Source organism: Ruditapes philippinarum, unplaced genomic scaffold, assembly GCF_026571515.1.
Source record: "Ruditapes philippinarum isolate M1 unplaced genomic scaffold, ASM2657151v2 ctg58_1_1_1_1, whole genome shotgun sequence".
NCBI classification, from domain to species: domain Eukaryota; kingdom Metazoa; phylum Mollusca; class Bivalvia; order Venerida; family Veneridae; genus Ruditapes; species Ruditapes philippinarum.
Window position 1 is genome coordinate 392822 of NW_026857083.1, and position 20374 is coordinate 413195.

At 33.3% G+C, this 20374-nt stretch overlaps 1 protein-coding gene across 1 annotated transcript; it reads right to left on the minus strand.

Moving 5' to 3' along the window:
- Window positions 1-5227: 5227 nt before the first annotated feature.
- Window positions 5228-20305, minus strand: LOC132748723 (uncharacterized). The gene is made up of 11 exons (XM_060738341.1): window positions 19901-20305; window positions 16760-16920; window positions 16146-16328; window positions 14928-15122; window positions 14270-14392; window positions 12572-12638; window positions 11889-12061; window positions 11054-11175; window positions 9225-10436; window positions 8601-8732; window positions 5228-5737 (listed from the first exon to the last, which is right to left on the minus strand). The coding sequence occupies exons 1-11, from the start codon at window positions 20205-20207 to the stop codon at window positions 5560-5562; spliced, it is 2853 nt and encodes a 950-aa protein (XP_060594324.1). The 5' UTR covers window positions 20208-20305; the 3' UTR covers window positions 5228-5559.
- Window positions 20306-20374: the final 69 nt, after the last annotated feature.

Genomic DNA, 20374 nt, shown 5'->3' on the forward strand with positions numbered 1-20374 from the left:
CCATCATGACCCCAACCTGTAGACAGGAGGAGGTAACTCTATCAAGCATTTTGACAGAATTATGCCCCTTTTTCGACTTAGAATTTACGTTAAAGTTTTTGTAATAGTTCAAATATTTTCAAAGTCCATTGACATATGGCTTTGAAACTTTGCACACTTGTTCAACATCATGACCCCAACCTGTAAACAGGAGGAGGTAACTCTATCAAGCATTTTGACAGAATTATGCCCCTTTTTCGACTTAGAATATACGTTAAAGTTTTTGTAATAGTTCAAATATTTTCAAAGTCCATTGACATATGGCTTTGAAACTTTGCACACTTGTTCACCATCATGACCCCTACGTGTAAACAGGAGGAGGTAACTGTATCAAGCATTTTTTTTACTATCAAGCACTAAGAATAGTCGAGCGTTGCTGTCCTACCGACAGCTCTTGTTATTTTATATAAGTAACTGCAGTTTTGTGGTCAACCCTCAATGTATCTAATGCAACAAATGTCGATATACTACCATATATAATACAAGTAATTATTTTCAAATTCCATTTATGCCTTTATTATAAGTAGAATAAAGAGGTTGTCTTGCTATTAAAGAAATTTTAAGAAATGTTGTGTAAAATGGCATAAAAACTGATAATGTCTCCACGATTTGAATCTAGTACACTAAAACAGTAAATATGCTGTTTTATACATGTATGTTACTGTATGTTTTTATAATGGCAACAAAAACGATGTACATTTTGTTTTGTGTTTTGTTCACCTTAAGTTAATTTTTAGCATTGTCTATTGACAAGTTGTGTTTAATATAATTGAATATATATTCTTCATTTTGAAAATAATTTGATGCTCCTTAAGAAAGATTAAGAAATTATATCAGTTGTGGCAGTATGTCGAAGTACAATGGATTTTATTTAATCATATTTGAACTCTATACATTATAATTTAACCGTTGACCTGCTGAAATCAAAAGGGAACAACCTTTGCAACCAGTACAGAGCTATTAAGCTAGCCTGTACAATAGTGAAGGCACTATACCGTTGATAAAAAACAAGTCATTTTTAGTAACAAATCTTATTCACTAAAGTTCCTTATGAAAACTGTTAGATTGATGTTTTACCCATTAAATTGGAGCAAAATCTTATGAAAACAAATAGTTTTACATATTTGAGTAGTAATATGTTTTGACAATACATGTGTTTAATGAATAAAATGAAAATCAGTTGAATTCTATATCTTTCATAAAATTTATATAATCTATCATTGACAATTTTTCAAAGTGGTTGTAAAAACTGTACACATATATATGTATGAGTACAGTCATGGACCCTTTTTCTCAGCTTATGTACTTCATTTAGATATTTTTGTGCAATATAAATAAGTTTGTTTTTAAAATAGAAAGATCTATGTATATTGTACATAATTTTGTATTTATTGTTTTTCAGTCTTGAATAAATAGAACTGAAACACACATAAGAGTGTTTGTGATATATTATACGAGGGTTGTCCAAAAAATTCGTGCACTGCAGTTATTGTCGTGAGAGTTTTTAATAAAACCATATGAATTATATATCAATTGAAGGGGAAATCTGTCTCAAATAAGAAAACAAAAGATAAAGCCGGCTAACCGGCGTCTCGTGTACAAGAATGGTCATTAAGTTACCTTAGTAACGTAATACCGGCGCACGACAAAAATTGGGTTACTTCATTACTATAATTGTATTAATTATTAGTTGCTTGTAAAGTGGCAATTTGCTTTTTAGCTCGACTATTCGAAGAATATGAGAGCTATTGTAGTCGCCCCGGCGTCAGCGTCTGCGTTGGTTAAAGTTTTTTGTAAAGTCAAATATCTCAATTATTACTTGAGATATTCAATTGAAACTTACAATACTTATTTATAGTAACAAGGTACATAAGATTGACAAGTTTGATAACTCTGCCTACAATATTGACAGAATTATGCCCCTTTTTAACTTAGAAATTTTGGTTGAAGTTTTTTATAAAGTCAAATATCTCAATTATTGCTTTAGATATTCAATTGAAACTTACAATACTTATTTATAGTAACAAGATACATCAGATTGACAAGTTGGGTAACTCTGCCTACAATATTGACAGAATTATGCCCCTTTTTAACTTAGAAATTTTGGTTAAAGTTTTTTATAAAGTCAAATATCTCAATTATTGCTTGAGATATTCAATTGAAACTTACCATACTTATTTATAGTAACAATGTACATCAGATTGACAAGTTGGATAACTCTGCCTACAATATTGACAGAATTATGCCCCTTTTTAACTTAGAAATTTTGGTTAAAGTTTTTTTGTAAAGTCAAATATCTCAATTATTGCTTGAGATATTCAATTGAAACTTACAATACTTTTTTATAGTAACAATGTACATCAGTTTGCAAAATTGCATAACTCTGCCTGCAGTATTTGCAGAATTATTTGCCCCTTTGAAACTTAGAAATTTTGGTTAAAGGTTACAGGTCTTCAAAAATATTTACTTGAAACTTTACACATGCACTTAGGGTCATAATTGGAGGGTCATAATTGTATGTCACTGACCAAGTTCCATAACTCTATCTTGCATTAAGTCCGATTCATATCCCCTTTTCTACTTAGTCTCTTGGTTAATGTTTACATGCAAGTTTTACATATCTCAATAACTATTAAAGATATTTATTTAAAATTTCACATATGCATTTAGGGTCATAATTGTAGGTCACTGACAAAGATCCATTATGCTATCTTGCATTTAGGCTGATTTTTCTCCCCTTTTTCAACTTAGAAATTCATGGTAAAGTTTTGCTTGTAAGCTGTTATCTCAATAACTACTGAAGGGTTTGTGCCTTTTTTGGGAAAATTTAGTGCATTCATAATAATAAAGCAGTGATTTACTTGATAAAACATCTTAATAACAAGCCTTTGTACCTTTTCTGTCAAATTTATGTATTCATAGGTAATTAGTTTTATTATACTCAATAAAACACCCTTGTGACATTACCTTCCGAATAGTCAAGCCAATACTGTATAATTAGACTCTCTCTAAGGCCTATTGCATGAATTTATAAAAAAATTAGCCCTTTTGTGAACTTAAAAAATTTAACATTATCAAGGCTCTTTTACTATCAAGCACTTAGAATAGTCGAGCGTGCTGTCCTACTGACAGCTCTTGTTTATGTTATAATTTGTTTTACTGTCTAAAGAGGAATGATTGATGCAAAGTATTTTGTAGTTTTTATTGTTCTTATGCAACGGACATGTAACATATCCCACCGGTGAACGAATATATTGGACAACCATCGTCACATAGTCCGGCATTACGGACAGACGTCTGCCTGACCAGTTGTCATCGTCTACCGACTCTCGCCCTTCTACAGACCCTTTGTGCCATTAAAAAAACAGTCTTCGTAATACGGATCTTGTCCCCGCTTCTCCTTTCAAGTTCTTTGTAGGTATATGTGTGTGTTTTACCAATATTTGCACAAACTTTTATGACCGTCCGTATTTCAAGACGTTTAGCGTCTGACATTTTCACGTAATTACAATATTGACGACCTCACACAAATGTTTGTTTACGACCGTTACAATAGGGCAAATGACGTCAATTTTTCTAGTGACGGAAGGAATACTTACACATATTTCCCCCTGAATTTTAACGTTTATATGTAGTGGTAAAAGAATACCGTGATGCATCAAAGTAATGAACTAATCCAATTTTTTGTCGTGCGCTGGTATTACGTTACCAAGGTAACTCTATGACGATTCATTTTCACGACATGCCGGTTACACGTTTTTTTTCTGTTGTTTTCTCAATTGAGACAGATCTCCCCTTCAAGTGATATATAATTTATGTTTTTCTATCAATAACTCTCACGACAATAACTGCAGTGCACGAATTTTTTGGACAGCCCTCGTACAAACTTTACAGACTGGTATATTTAAAGGTCTGTTGAAAAATGATTAAGAGGCTATTTTGACCCTGTTTTTTTTTTTTGTATCTTCAAATTTCACCAATGGAAGATTCTATGTGACAGAATTAATATTTTATTGCATTTTGCACAATAGGCTAGGAACCCAGATCAAAAAGAAAAGTTCAGCTGTTAAAGAATTTTATCATGTGTATTTCGAAAACTAATCTATCATGTTGTAACAATATCCTCCATGTTGTCTCTGAAGGTATTTTGACGTAGAATGTCAGTATTGAATACAATAATACTATAAATAACCAGAATTCCCATCCAAATTATTTCTTTGGTGTGAGGCTTAGGGATGAATCAGCATGTTACTGCCACTGGCTTTCACAGGAAGATGAAAACTTTAAGGAGGGCATTAGATTTGTAATCCAAGTATTGCTGGTTTAATCCTTAGGTGAGGTCACATATGTAGAAGTTACCCTCCGGGCTCTGATCCCAAAAGTGTGACCTTCACCTTTGAGCTGCGGACATGGGTTTTATGTGTCACATACGACCCCATCATGATGGACATTTGTGTCAAACCATTTTGAAATCCTTAAAGAATGAGCAAGATATAAACAGGACAAATTTAAATGGACGGACAGACTGACACACATACACCAAACTGCCAAAAAGTGAAAAGGCAACTAAGTCAATCTCACCACAAGTGGGCTCAACAGTTTAAAAATCCACTGACCACTAAGCATAATACTTCAAAGCATAAGCCAGATACAGGGCTTACAAACAAAATTCTAATATTTTTATTTAACCTCTGACCTCTTGTGACCCTGACCTTCATTTTGCGCAAGACACCTCAACTCAACATGGAGAACATTTGTGCAAGATATATTAAAATCCATCCATGTATATTAAAGTTATAATCGCAAATGAATGTTTAATTTTGTTATTTGACCTTGATCCCTGTGACCTTTGCCACAGACACCTAAATTTTTCCTGTGACACTGCCTCCCTATCGGGCTATGGAGAACATTTGTACCCCGAGTTATATTAAAAGCCCTCCACGCATGTGGAAGTAATGCTCGACATAGGCTTAGCGCTGACCCATAAGAGTGACCTTGACCTTTGAGCGGCGGACCCGAGTTTTGTGTACAACACTTCACCCCCATCATGGTAAATATTTGTGCTTAATTATTTTGTAATCCTTCAAGGGATGAGCAAGATATTGACCGGACAAATCTAGATGGACTGACACACATACACAGAACCATACGCCACAAGTGGGCTTGACAAAAATGAATGACTTAACTATTTATCATAATATTTATTCCTGTTTTTTGATTTTATAACAAACACAAGTGTTAAAATACATATGCATATATAGCCTTATTATCTATTACACCAAAACCTGCAACTTAATTTCACATGTAACATAAATAGATAAAAAACTGTCATATATTCCTATATATTATTTTGATGAAATAAATGCCCATTTAAAATATTTGCGTAAAACTATATTTTACATATACCCAAACAACAGATCTTTTGTTTTCGATATACAATCTGACATACATATATTTGACAGAGTTGCAGTGTGTAAATCCTTTTAACAAAAAAAAATTATGGTGAAAACCTTATTGTTTCTATTCTGTTATAGATGGGAACAGTTTTGTTCGTATGTTTGAAGTTATCACATTTTCTTGTGGACCTCTAAAGCTAAGTGGACTTCTATATGGTATAACTGGGCTAGTCTTGCCCCGAGGGGAAGGTTGAGGGGACTCCTGGCGTAGTTTGGACTGCAGCTTTGCTGGACTTTGCCACCTGAAATGTAATGAAAACATTTGAGCCGCCTCACGACAAAACCAACATATTGGGTTTGCGACCAGCATGGATCCAGACCAGCCTGCGCATCCGCGCAGTCTGATCAGGATCCATGCTGTTCGCTTACAAACTCTATAACAAGTAGAGAAACTGATAGCGAACAGTATGGATCCTGATCAGACTGCGCGGATGCGCAGGCTGGTCTGGATCCATGCTGGTCGCAAACCCATTATGTTGGTTTTGTCATGACACAGCTCATTTAACTCTTGGATAAGCATAGTATATCTTTAAGAAATTTCAATATCAAAATACAAAAATTGAATTGTCACCAGAGCCTGGCAATTTCAGTTCAAGTAGATTAATGTTTAAACATATTTGTTTTTCTCGCTCATTTTTGATAAAACATTTATTTAAACCACTCTTAAATCTGCTTCCTGGAACTAACCAGTATTGGTGCAATATAAGAAAACTTGGTCATAAGACTCTACGAGGGTTGTTCAAAAAGTAATAGGACTGAGAGTCTTGTGTATTCAAATTTCATTCAATTTAGAATATTTTCATATGTACAGCAATCGTAAAATGTTTTCTACAAATCAAACATAAGTTTTTAAATCTATTGTGCTAAACGCGCTTTTCCTTTGCTATTGAATAACCATGGTAACACGCACCCGGCGCAGCACATAAATATAGTTATTGGAGCTAAGTTCTACTTCTAATTTATTCATAAATAACTATTTGTTTTCCCCTGTATTCCATCAATACGTTGAAATATATTAATGTGACATTATATCCAAATTTGACGTCATTCGGACATAAAATGGCCTATTTATTAAGTTTTGAACAGCAGCGGTCATAGCGTTAGATATAGAAATATGACATTTGTTAACAAACAGAAAATGTGTGCCATCGTTAAATTTTGCCAACAGATTGACTATAATCATTCAGATACACACAAAATGATTAAATAAACAAAGGACAATTATCCTGCCATCAGGACACTTGTTTTCAGCTGGCACAAGCAATTCAAAAACTGCAAATACAAGAGCACTAACGAGAAAGGGCGAGGATGAAAGTTGAAAATTGACGGGACGTTAGTGACGTCAATTGCAAAAGCGCTACAAAAGAATCCATGGTAAACGGTACGCGGACTGTTTATCGTTGTTTGTATCTGCTACGGGTCTACTTATTCAGTTTTAACCAAAGGAATGTAAATAAGACATTTGTTATAAACACTATTTTATTGTATTTATATATACGCGTAATCAATAAATTAATGTAATAATGTAATAGTTAACGGTAATAATTAGTAGTGTTTCCGAAAACTTGTTTTAATAAACGATAGACTGTGCTAAGTAGAAAAGGATACTTTTCAATTGAGAAATATCTTTATTGTTCTGTATATAATCATATTGTTTTAAAAATATACGATGACATGAGTAAATTAATAAAATAAATTGCTTTTGCTTTAACATTTTTAGTCCTATTGAGTTCCAAAGTTACTCAAAAAACACGAGAAAACCCGGAGAATGGCCGGCTATCGGGCATTTATTTTATTTTGTTTTTTTGAAACGGTGGAACGAGAATGTGATTGCTTTTTTCTTGCTTCATCTCCACATATGAGGCAAAGTAAAAGTTAAATGACTCATACACCTAGATACTAGGGAGACTACTTTCAGAAAAGAATGACACTTATTACAATATCGATTTATTTTACGACGTCATGAACGTCACTTATTGTATTGTTAGCGTGCGCCGCGTTTCGAACCCCTTGTCATTTGAAAATTTCACAGAAATTTCATTTGTTTTCATTTTGTTTTGATTTTTTTCAATGTATATAGAGAACATGTTCCGATATTTGTCTCATGTAAAATTTTGTACGTAAATTTAAAAATGTGAACAGTAGCGCTGCAGTCCTATTTCTTTTTGAACAACCCTCGTATATCCGAGTCAGACTCGAACCCATAACCATTTGCATGAGAGGGAGACACCTTCACCACTAGGCCATTACTCCTTTTACAACATGATGTAGTAAAAACTAAATAAATTTTCTTTCTTGATTTGCAAACATTTTACAAACCAAGATATGTTTGTAATACATGTATGCCCCCTATTGGCGGCCAATTAGTCATGTGGTCAGGTTACTATGACTGACTTTTGACTTAGTGACCAAAAAATCAATAGGGGTTATCAACTGGTCATAACTAGTCACATCTACCTGTAACTGTATATCAGGTTTTTTTCAATGAGTATTTAATTTTTTCGCTGTGGTGTCTCTTTGTCAGCAGAAAAATGCGGAAAAAAAACAACATTTACAACAAAATTGGTAAAATTAGATTTGCTACAATTAGAATGCTGCCAAATTGGTGAAATTATCCATATGCAAAATTAACCTGTTATACGATATCTAAACTACACTGTCAATCAGCTTTGTTACAGATTAAATCTCTAAATGGCTGACCATCTGCTGACCTATGTCATTACTTACTGCGAATTCACTTATATTCGTGGGCATGAAACATGTGGTTTTATCAAAACGGGCATTTTCGTGGGTTCTTAAATTCGTGGATTTTCAATTTCTTGTAAAACAATGAAATAAATTAATCGCCGCGCATTTTACTTACTGCATGTACATATTATATGTATCACAAGCGCTGGCTTGTCAAAAAATTTAATCCTTGCCTCTGAACATTCATTACACAAAAATTGGCGATGCATGTTTGTAATATATAGAATAGAGACATGGCAAGAAATATTTGTTGGATTAAAATTTCATCAGATCTTAAATTCGTGGATTGACCTATCCACAAAAACCACGGAAATTCGTGCCCGACTAATAATAATGATTTTACAGTATATAATTTACCTATAGTTTGTATCCCTCAGGAACCTGCTCAGGTTAATCTTCCAATGAAATACATTAGGGTGTAACTCGGGGGATATTGTAACATCACTCAATGCACGCGATACATTTAAATCTTCTCTAGTGGGCTGAGGCCTGCAAGTAAACAATTAAAGATAATTAAAGTAAAATATGTACACACTGAAAAACAATGTGATAAAAGAATTCACACATACATATACAATTGTATATACATTATAAAGCTTCTTTCAAGTTTTCTCAGTACATTAAATGTACAAGTACAAATCACTACGAAGTTTCCTTTCTATAATCATGTTTGGTTGTTATTTGTAATTAATCACTACGAAGTTTCCTTTCTATAATCATGTTTGGTTTTAATTTGTAATTTACCCATCAATGTCATACAGTGTGACCTTACAAGCAGCAATGGTACAAGAAAAATTTAATGTTTTATCTTTCAGACTACTCAGTATTCTTAGGAAGAATCAGATTCGATATGCTAGTAAGATTGCTTCCTAGCATTTCTAGAGACTTATAATATACCTGCGAGTAGAACTAAATCAGTCTTGTTACTTCAACCAGTCTAAATAATATATCAGCTAACTTTTTTTCTTACAATGAACTTACCCATAAATATATTTTGTTTTTGGCAGAGTAACTGCCCTTGACAGATATGCCATCACAGACTGGTTCCCATCTTGATCTTTATCACCGGTTCCCAGCTCAATAACTTCTCCATCCTGTACTTTACTAATATCACCATCACAGGAATCAACTTTAATATCTTCTAACAATAACAATTTATGAACAGTTTCTATTTCTGGAAGGGATAGGATAGTAACCGTCATTCCGGTGTCTTTTTTACTTTCTTTAACTTGTACAACAAAATTAACAGTTGGACAAACTCCTTTACCCTCTTGATGAAGTTCACTGGCTTTAAGATAATCTTTTAGTTTGACAATTATTGCACTATCTTTAATATTCAAGACAACGTGGAAAGTCCCGGGCTCGGACAACTGACTACAGAATGTGTGGTTACCATCGGAGATATCCTCCGCAGCAGTCTCAAAGGAGGCAGTCGACTCGGAACCTTCTGATAACAATCTTCGCTTCACAACCACACCAGGTTTTTCAGTTTCAATAATTTCTATTTTCTTACCATTTTCACCAGTCTTTTCCAAACCTGCAACAACTTTTACACTTTCATCAGACTGTTTAACATTATTACCAGGGATATCTATTTCACCAGTTAGTTTTTCACTATCAGTATTTGGTTTACCTATATCTGGACCCTTATCTTCAGAGTCTTCATTACTACTAGAAGTAACGTTCTCTATTTTATTACTAATTTTTCTATCATCATCATCCGTTACTTCAGAACTATCCAGTGTGGCTTTTTCAGACCATGATTCATCTTTTAACTTCATTGCAGAAAAACAATTTGAAAGCGCTGACATTGGACTAAGTACATCATGAACACTTTTAAGTTTCTCTTCATCCCCTTCACCACCTGACTGACTTTCTTCTTTACTTTCCTTTTTCATGTCTACTACTGGCGCTTTTACCCTTATAACAAACACACTGTCAAAAGATTTATCTGCGTCACCTACTGTTACTTGCCGTAGACGATTTGTCACAGGGGTTGTCATGGCACTGAAATCTAAGGCCTGGTTGTCGAGAACATATTTCTCTTTAAAATCTTTCACAAAAGACAACCAAACCCTTTTCTTTAAGTAATATTCAAACATATCTAGTCCGTTTGACGTTGAAATATCAATAAATTGGTCCAGGAATTCCCAGTACTCGCTCCATGGTATATGAAGATCATGTGCTAACTGCCTGTAAAATATGTAACCCACATATGAGCCGCGTCACGATAAAACCAACATAGAGCATTTGCGACCAGCATGGATCTAGACCAGCCTGCGCATCCGCGCAGTCTGATCAGGATCCATGCTGTTCACTATCAGTTTCTCTACAAGTTAAAAGGTTTTAAAGCGAACAACATGGATCCTGATCAGACTGCGCGGATGCGCAGGCTGGTCTGGATCCATGCTGGTTGCAAACCCATTATGTTGGTTTTGTCATGACGCGACTCAATTATATTATACTATGTTTTTCATACATCATAATCTCCTTAAACAGCATTCATAAATAATTACATGCAGTTCTTTTTATTCAGTGAGAGTTTAAAATCTGCAAGCCTCCTGAATAGAGAAGAAAGTTTTCAAAAAGTCAAACTTAAAGCAACACACCTTTAAAGACATGTACATTATGCCTCAGAAAACCATATTTTTATAATTCTTTAGAAATGCCAAACATGTGTTTGATAATATGACAGATTTTATGGGTTTAGTTTAAAATGGCCACATGGAAGCCTATTCTAATGCCAGCTTTATTTTAATGTAAACTAAACATAATATAAAACATAAGAAGATTGCGTGTATAATCATTACCTTCCAATTCTTTCCATACCCTTCTCCAGATCACTACGCTTGGTGTTAAAGTAAGCTTTAGCCTGGTCAGGACTCTGGGACACAGATGGTGGCGTCGTCCATCTTTTATGAAATAGTCCAGCCTACAATATGACATATAAAAAATAAAATTCATTAGTATAGAAGGATTGCTTCAAAGCTTAAGAATTGTTCAACTCAAACATAGATATAATGTCTAAATATCTATGTTTTGAGTTGAACAATACTTAAGCTTTGAAGCAATCCTCCTATTGATTTTTTGTTTTGTTTTGGGTTTTACATCACATCGGCACAGTATAGGTCATATCGCAACATTCCAGCTTTACTGGTGAAGGAAGATCTTTGGTGCCCTTCCGTACATTATTTCAGGAACCAAAGGGCACCTGAATAGAACCACCTACATTCCGTAAGCTAGCTGGATAGCTTCCACACATGAAAGAATCCAAAGTCCCTGTCAGGATTCGAACCCACAGTGGTGAGAGGCAAGTGGTTTGAAGTCAACGACCTTAACCACTCGGCCACAGACTCCCCATTCCTCCTATTGAACAAAATGAGATGGAAGATGAGTATCATTTTGTACTTGTATGTGATGTGCCTAGAACTAAATGAATAAGTAAGTAGTTGCTGAGAAAACTATTACAAAAATTTTTCCCTTGCCTGCCCGCGGCCCGACATTCATCATACTATAACTGGGTCTGCACCTGTGCAACCCGGCCAAAAATACAAAAAAGCAACACAAGAATACGATACAAGTTTACGGTAGACAATAAGGGAGGGAAAATCTGTAACTGCAGAGTAAAGGGTTAAAACAACTTACATCTGAAGGTGACATTGGCCCAGCACATGCTTTCACTGACATTGAAGGATCTCTCGGACTGTTTTGTACTCTAGGCATGTCTGTAGATTTAGAGACATCAGGTGACCATGGTTGACCAATCACAGCAGACACAGTATTGTCATCAGAACGCATCAATGGCACGTAACATTGATCTGATATAGAACACATGTATGTATGATAATGCATGTCATAAAAGGATAATGCATGTCATAAGACTAAGAGTTTAAAAAACAATTTGCTAATATGGAATTAATATAACGAACAAAAACTGATCACCTCAATTTGTGATTTTATTGTTTTTTTGTATGGACAAGGAGACCAGTGATTCAAACCATTTGAACTTTCACATGATACAGAGTGTATAATGATATAGTTTGGTTGTTTGTTTGATTTGTTTTTCCGTCACACCGACACAGTATAGGTCATATGGCAACGTTCCAGCTTTACTGGTGGAGGAAGACCACAAGGTGCCCCTCCGTGCATTATTTCAGCTTAGTACAACCACTGATGTTCCGTAAGCTAGCTAGATAGTTTCCTCACATGAAAAAATCCAAAGTGACTGGCAGGATTCAAACCCACAGTGGTGAGATGTAAGTGGTTTGAAGTCAACAGCAATTACCAGTCAGCTATGGACGCTCACTCATTATAGATAATCAACAAACCTTGGAGAAAATCTTCAATTTTTTTCTTCACCGCTGGAGACGCCCCTGGTGTTCTGGAGCAAATAAGCTGCAAGAAAAAAGTAATGATAATATTAATTCTTAAAGAAACACTGCTCAGTGTCAAAAACTTGAGATGTAAAATTTGAAATTCAATCAACTGGCTCTTTTTTTAAATGGAAAAATATGCAAAAGATAATGAAATCATTGCAAAACTGTTCATTTTTCAATTCATTCTGCACAGTTTAAATAACTATTCTGGTACAACAGAATGAGCAAATGATCTGAAATTTTGCACAAAAAATATAGGTCCAGTCCTTCTTCAAATCTCAAAAAATACTTTATCTCTTTATGTAAAAAAACAACCTCAATGAAGTCATTTTAATTTCACTACCAAATTCTTACCTGACTTTATTGAATTTGCTTTTAATTCTTTAATGACCTTTTCATGTTTGAGGTATTAAAATATCATAAAAGAACAAGACAGGAGTACATGGGATATAAATGCCTCCGTACCATGGGCTTTATATTGAGAAATAAGAGCATTATCTTATTTTAAGGTATTTTCAAGTGAGTTTTATAGTTATATAAGATATAAGTTTTTAGGCAATGCTATAATGCATGATTGAATATGTCAATATATACTTGTTAAGATCATGGCTCAGTTCACAAACTGATGAGTAAGCCATACCCTTTTGATATAATGACCAGGGTTTTTTTTCCAGGATTTTGGGAACACGACCCATACCCATGGAATTGAGAATTTCAGCGGTGTTTTGTTAAAAATTGGGAAAAAATGCATGACTGAAGTTTTGCAGTGATTAAATGGATGCAAACAATTACTGTTAAGCGCTATTACAGTAAAAAAGCGCTTATTTGCAAAGATTTTTAAATTTTTATTCAATATTTTTATATTGTAACTTTCGATTGGGAATTTTTTCCTGTGGATTGGGAAAATAATATACTATTTTCAATTGGGAATATGACCCAATAACTGCTATAAAATAAGCCAAAAAAAATAATCCCTGAATGACAAACCATTTTCTTAAACTTTGCTTAAAGGGACACTACTGAGGTTTTTTATTACATTATCAGACTATAAATATTTTTTATAAGACTTATTTATTATTAATTCTTTATGTTGTTCAGGTCCAATAACTTGTGTACAAATTTTCAGATCATTAACAGTCTGTTTTTCAAGAATAATCACTTTTATAATGTAAAATGAACAAAAAAAGAAAGGATTCCACCACTCTTATTATCTTTTGCAAACTTTTCCATTTTAAAAGCCCCATTTCATGATTTGATCAATGAAAGCATTTCATATTGTATGTTTTAAAGCTTTTGAAAAAAAATCCTTGGAACAAAACTGATGTCTTCAACCATTAATGGCAAAAAAAACCCCAAAAACATGGATACTTTTGATTCAAACATACTTTTAAGAGTGAAAGTCCCAGTTAAATCGTTTAATTATCTGCAATTTACGGTTATTATAATATAGAAACTGTAAAAAGGTTAATATTGTAATAAAGCTAAAATGGGTTATTTGTCCTTTTTTCTGCAGATATGCAGTGTGACACATATCATAAGCTAAGTATCATGTCATAAAATTTGTATCACAGCATATTCCATATCATAAGTTGACCATATCATCACCCCTAATATTCTAATCTCCTCAATGACAACTATAATTCAACTAACCTGTTTTGGTGTTTCCCCCCACTTGTTTTTCAGTTGTTTATCTATTCTAGGATGAGAAGCTAGCACTTCAACAACCTTCTCATGACCAAACTTACAGGCCATATGTAGTGGTGAATCACAATTCTATTAAACAAATATGAAAGAAATCATGTTACTTAATGACTAATATCTAAATTACATAATTATAAAAGTATTTCATTAGGTACTAAAAAGAAATTCCCTTTCAAGTATATATAATATTTTCAAAGTATTGGTGGATTATATGTCAAGATTTAGTTAAATTATATTATCAAAATATTTCATTGTCAAATAAAATTTATATTTTAAGAATCCATTATAAGGGACGACACACTTTGTATCAAAGACAATGAAATTCACCTTTTATACACATGTAGGTTTTATGTAGCACAACATGGCAGTTTATGTTAAACTTGCCATTTTACCAGAGACATGTTTATGTATAAATGCCTGGTATCTCTACAACTTACCCATTTATTTGGCACATTTTTAAATAAAACTTACCCTATTTATCTGGCACATGTTTAAGTACAACTTACCCCTTTATCTGGCCCATGTTTAAGTTCACCCACTCATTTTTATCTGGCACAATTTTAAGTACAACTAACCCCTTTATCTGTCATGTATAAGTTCAACTTACCCCTTTATCTGGCATGTTTAAGTACAGATCAACAAGGAAGTTGATACGAGAGTTTTGTATTTCCTCTGACTGTATACTCTGACTGTAAAGTTTGTTGACAAACTCTGGATTCTCTAGAATATCAAGTATTGTTTGACACATCTCCGGTTTGTTCTTTATGGCCGCAATATGCATGGCTGTGTATCGAGGTCCTTCCTAACAAGAAAAATAAAGTAAGTGAATAACAGGTAAACTGTTACCGCGAGTAGCTCTAAAGAAAAGTGACTGTGCTGATATAACATTTTCATGTTAAAGGGACTCCACTGAGACTTTTGACATAACGAGACTAGAAATATTTTTCAGAGATTTGTGTACCATTTGATGAAGGCCTAGACATATAACTTGTGTGAAAACTTTCAGATCATTCCCTCAGCCCATTTTTCAAGAATCACCATTTTTGTTGAGCAAAATTACTCAAATCACTAAAATTGGGCTAAGAATCACACAAAAAAACTAAATTTAAATTTAATTCTGAGCACATTTTTTTTTATTATCCTTTGCATATTTTTGTTCATTTTAAGTGCTCCACAAAGTAAGAATTTCAGTTATTTTGTTTTTAAGCATTTTTTACCTCAGTGGAGCTCCTTAAATCAATGCTCATACTGTAAAGGAAGGCTTGTTTATCAGAGGGCTGTCTGTTTGGTCAAAAATACTTATTTTAAAGTGTATAAAGCTTTGTTTGGATTTTAAGAAAAAAGAAAACATAAAAAAACTTGCATAATACATTTATGAACGAAATATGCTTGTTTTTATTTCCTAAAGATCAAATGGTGAATGCAAAGAATCAATGATAAATGGTTAAAAAAACAATGTTGAAAATTGTTAGCGAATATTTTACTCTGTTTTCATCCAATATTTATTTTGCTTAAACCAGATACATTCTATATTTCGATAATCAACCATAGTTGAAGAAACAAAATAATTTTACTGTTTAAAGATATGATTTTATAAAAATATTTCATAGGATATAGCATTATGTGCTGAGCTGATACATTATAAATTATGTTAAAATTTTAGATTTAGTTTTTGAACATTGAGTACATTTTAACCATTCAAGTACAAATAAAGGTTAAATAGAGTTATAGTGAATGTCTGTCAAACCAGGGATTGTCGGATCGAGCACTACTGGTGAAACAAGACACAACCATATTTGTTTAAAAATAAAATAAAAATGATTACCTGGTACATAGTTGGTGTATCACCACTTCCAACCAAATAACGTGGATTCTCCCACACCTGTACTCTGAATGCATCAACATCACCAGTTTCTATAACCTTCCTTAATTTAGAAAGGTCTTGAGGCTTTGGGGCTTTGAATGGTGAACTTTCTGAAACAACCTGGCTTTCCTTCACTGGGGTATCCTATTGGTTTAAAAATATTATTAAAAATATTAATCGAAACATTAAATGAAGTTTTAAACATTAAATGTAAATATTTTAATAGTTTTAAATCACAATAACATTATGTAGGTCAAATGTTGGATATGACAGCTTTATTGCTGGATGAGAAACACAGAATGCTCCTCCTTATTTTAGATTATTTTAGCTGTAAGCTGGAACCTGAGCAGAACCAATGACCTAATTGCTTTCTTAATTTAAATTTTCTTGTGGGATATACCAAATAGTCTTAGAAAAGCGCCCCTTAGTAAAACTGATGATAAATTAATTATAAGTCTTCAAGTGTCTGAATCACCACAAAAATACCAAATTCCACCAGTTTGGGTCATTTTTCCAAAGCAATAAAATTGAAAAACCCTGAAATTTAATCGTAAAAATTTACTATCTACATGTACCTCCTTTGAAGGTCGACGAGGAGACTGAAAGGCTGATTCTGCGGTAAGTCTTGAAAACACTTTAGCATCCTGCTCTGATTTAAACACCTTAAATCTAGATCCTGTGTACTTCTTTGCTGTCTTTAATGCTAGATCTTTGTCAGAGAAAACCAACTCATTGACTGAAATAAAAAAAAGTACTTGGTCAAATATCTCTATAAATGCATGTAACATTAAACCTATGTGAATAAAAATTTAGTTGTCTGTTTAGTTAAGGGCGTAGCATTAAATCATTTTACCATAACTGTTGAGCCCTTGCTTGGTTAAAACCATACATATGAACTTTTTTTGATGATCAAGTGGGAGATTTTTCTTCAAAAAGAGGGAGATTTTAGAATTTCCAATAAACAATGAAGAAAGTTCTGACATCAAAAAGAGGGAGATTTTTTTGTAAAAATTCCCCTTTATTTTCAGAAAAATCTTTGAAAATATATGGCTGCAGAAAGTGGGAGTCTTCCGCCAAAAGTGGGAGAGTTCACATGTATGTAAAACTTTAAATGACTGGTAAGCAAAGGCATTTTTTTATATAGCCTAATGGAGCCAATTTTGAATAGTTCAGAGGAAATATGTAAGGTTCACACACAATGACTTTCCTAGTAGGAGACCACCAAACCCTGACGTCCCCGAAAATACCTGATTTAGTTTTTTTTATTTGTTCCATGGTTGTTGATCTATCCGTCCCTTTTATATCAACAATAAATGCATGTTGTTCTATAATTAAGTAATTAAATTTATTTCAATTTTTGTAAACGGTAATATTTTAACATCTTTTCCAAGAACGTTGACATTGATATTAATTTGGATGCCAAGAGTCCAATACCTGACCTCTTATACTAAGCTATAATCATTTGCAGAGTGAATATAAGAATATCCAAACTTCAGCATTTGCTGCTGAAATATTTCATATCATGTTAAAAAAAAACAAAAAAAAAAAAACATGAAACCTTTTATTGAATTGATTAAGCATCATGGAGTCGATGATGGACATATCTGTCCGGACACATGGTACTATAGTGTGGACAATTTAGGTAATTTTGATACCCTCCTTCACAGGCCTCAGATATAAGTGTCAACATAATAAGAAATAAGCAAACTAGTCTGTTCATTAAGTGAAGAACCTAGCTGTACTTTGTTAAATTTTCAGCTCTCTAGCTTTAAAATTATGAAATCTGTATCGAAAAATGTTCAAAAAGTGTCTGGTTGGTGGTCCTTGACCAGTATGGCAAATTCTGATAGTTCTAAATCACGTACATTAATACGGAGAAGTCAAAGGCCGGGCTGCGAAGCGGGTCCAGGCTTTGGCTTGCCGGGCTATAGACTACAAGTGTATATTTAAAAGAAACTCAAATAAAAAGCAATTAAAGAATATATAGAGTTCTATACCTATCAATGAAATTTTCAGTGTCAGTTCCAGGGCTCACACTGGCTCAAATAAAATAATAGCCAATATCTTTAACTTAAAAAAATAATAGCCAAAAGTTCAGAGGACTATTCACGATTTAGCGATTAACAACATAAGCAGTTGATTAAATAAACATTACATATATTTTTTTTTTCAGTTTTGTAAGGGTTCTCAAATAAACTGATACATTTGTGTATATTGATAACTACCTTTTTTACATAGGAATACAACTTTAATTGTTATTATAGAACAGAATAAAAATGTTATATAGCATAATTACTGTATAACAATATTATTAAAGATTCATTATAACTTTACATAATGCTGTTATCAGACAATTTCTTTTGTTTGTTCTAATCAAATTTTGCCAGCTATAACCACTGTCAATTTCCACATTTCACACAGAACTGGAGTAGATCTAGGTCACATTAGCCTATAGAAATTACACTTGCAAACTCATTCACAGAATGCAGCCTTTTTCTGAATAACTTATTGAAAAATGTCATCATCACCAATGTAAAACAAATTTTCTGCCATAATAGTAAAGATTTTTAGACAGAAGATAGCTTATTTTCACCTTTAAATAAATATCAAAATTATCGGTGTCGCAAAAATATGTGACAATCGGGTTTTTTCTGTTTCTGAAGAAATATTCACAATTTTTGGTTGTTGTGCAAATAGTTGTTTGGAAGTAAATGCTTTTTAAATATTTTATCATTGTTTTCCACTGTCGATTTAGTCAAGCAGCTTAAAAGAAAAAAAATCAAAATTTGCCATTACTGCAATTTACGGTAAATTTTGGGTTGGTCAATATCCAGTTTATCAATTTTAAGACAATTTTTGTAGCTTATTGACGGATTTTTTATGGCTATTATAACGCTGGACAATATCTTTTAAGTACTTATACAATTTTAAATCTTGCATGTTTTTTTATCACCTGCATGTATTTTTATCACCTCAGGCAATAGTAAGCAATGCGTGACCAATAAAAGTTGACACTCGATTAAATCTACCCCGCTGGTGTTAATTGGGTCTACTGCAGTCTTTATAGATTTTAACAACTTATATAATTGCTGTTGGAAGTAAAAAATAATCGCCAGATTTTGTAGCCAAAATTCAAAAATAATCGCCAATCTTATAAAATAATCGCAAATGGCGACTATGGCGACTGACAGCGTGAGCCCTGGTTCTAGTCGGGCGTCGCCATTTTCAATATAACTCAATGATAATAGGCGGGGTATTCCGATAACGAACAATCACAACTTTTGAATTCGGACTAATGATATTCATCGAGTATTCGGAGTGAAAACAGAAGCGGTGCATAAATACCGAATTATACCTTTAAAACGGAAAAATGAATTATTATCTAACCGACTTCCCCGTACATGGCTTTGCCTAAATTCATATTATCAGGAAATATGACAAATTGTGTAAAAAAGATTGTTTCAAATACTATAGTTTGTTGCACAGGACAGTTTAAAGAATACCTTTTTATACATAATAACATATATGAAATTATAACAAGTTGCTAATTTGGGGATATCCTTAGAAATATTGCACCAATTTACTTCATTGTTTTCAGTGTGCCATCGTTTTTGACTTCTGGTGAATGATGCATGGTTAACGATGTTATGTTAAATAACTGAAGTTTAAAAATCAAAGTCCTTAGTTTTTAAACCCAAGAATGATCTTATCTTTACCTTCTTGCTCATGTTCCACATTTTCTGGCAAGCATACAGCATAGTAAACACCAGAAATATTGGACGAGACTGCTCCTTCTTTCTTGACATCTTTTAAAGGTTCTAATATTTTCTTGGTCTCCTTTTCATCAACTGGAAGATCATCTAAAACACCGCCTTGTTTCCTGAAGAGTTCCTTTGCGAGTCGTTTTTGAAACAAGGAAATGCAGCTGGGTGCAATTGGACCAACTGCCACCCCATTTTCGGCTAATTTAGCTCTCAAAGTGTCAGTGTCATACCTTCTCACCTCTTCCAATATTTCCTCCATATCTCTAACTAATCATTCTAAGGTTTGAAAGTTTGAAAATAAAATAATATTTTAATTTTGGAAAAATTGGAATATTTTCAAAATTCCGCGAAAACCGATGACACGGTTATTTGTAAGAATTAAAGTTCATACTTTTCGGTAGATTTTGTTAAATCGGTCCTGATTGG

Excerpts from the sequence above, each read along its gene's own strand:
- LOC132748723 (XM_060738341.1), bottom strand. The coding sequence starts at position 20,207 with ATGGAGGAAATATTGGAAGAGGTGAGAAGGTATGACACTGACACTTTG. Across the intron at positions 15,123-16,145 it reads ATACACCAACTATGTACCAG|GAAGGACCTCGATACACAGC; the intron begins GTAATCATTTTT and ends TTTTCTTGTTAG. Across the intron at positions 8,733-9,224 it reads AAAACAAAATATATTTATGG|GCCTCAGCCCACTAGAGAAG; the intron begins GTAAGTTCATTG and ends GTTTACTTGCAG.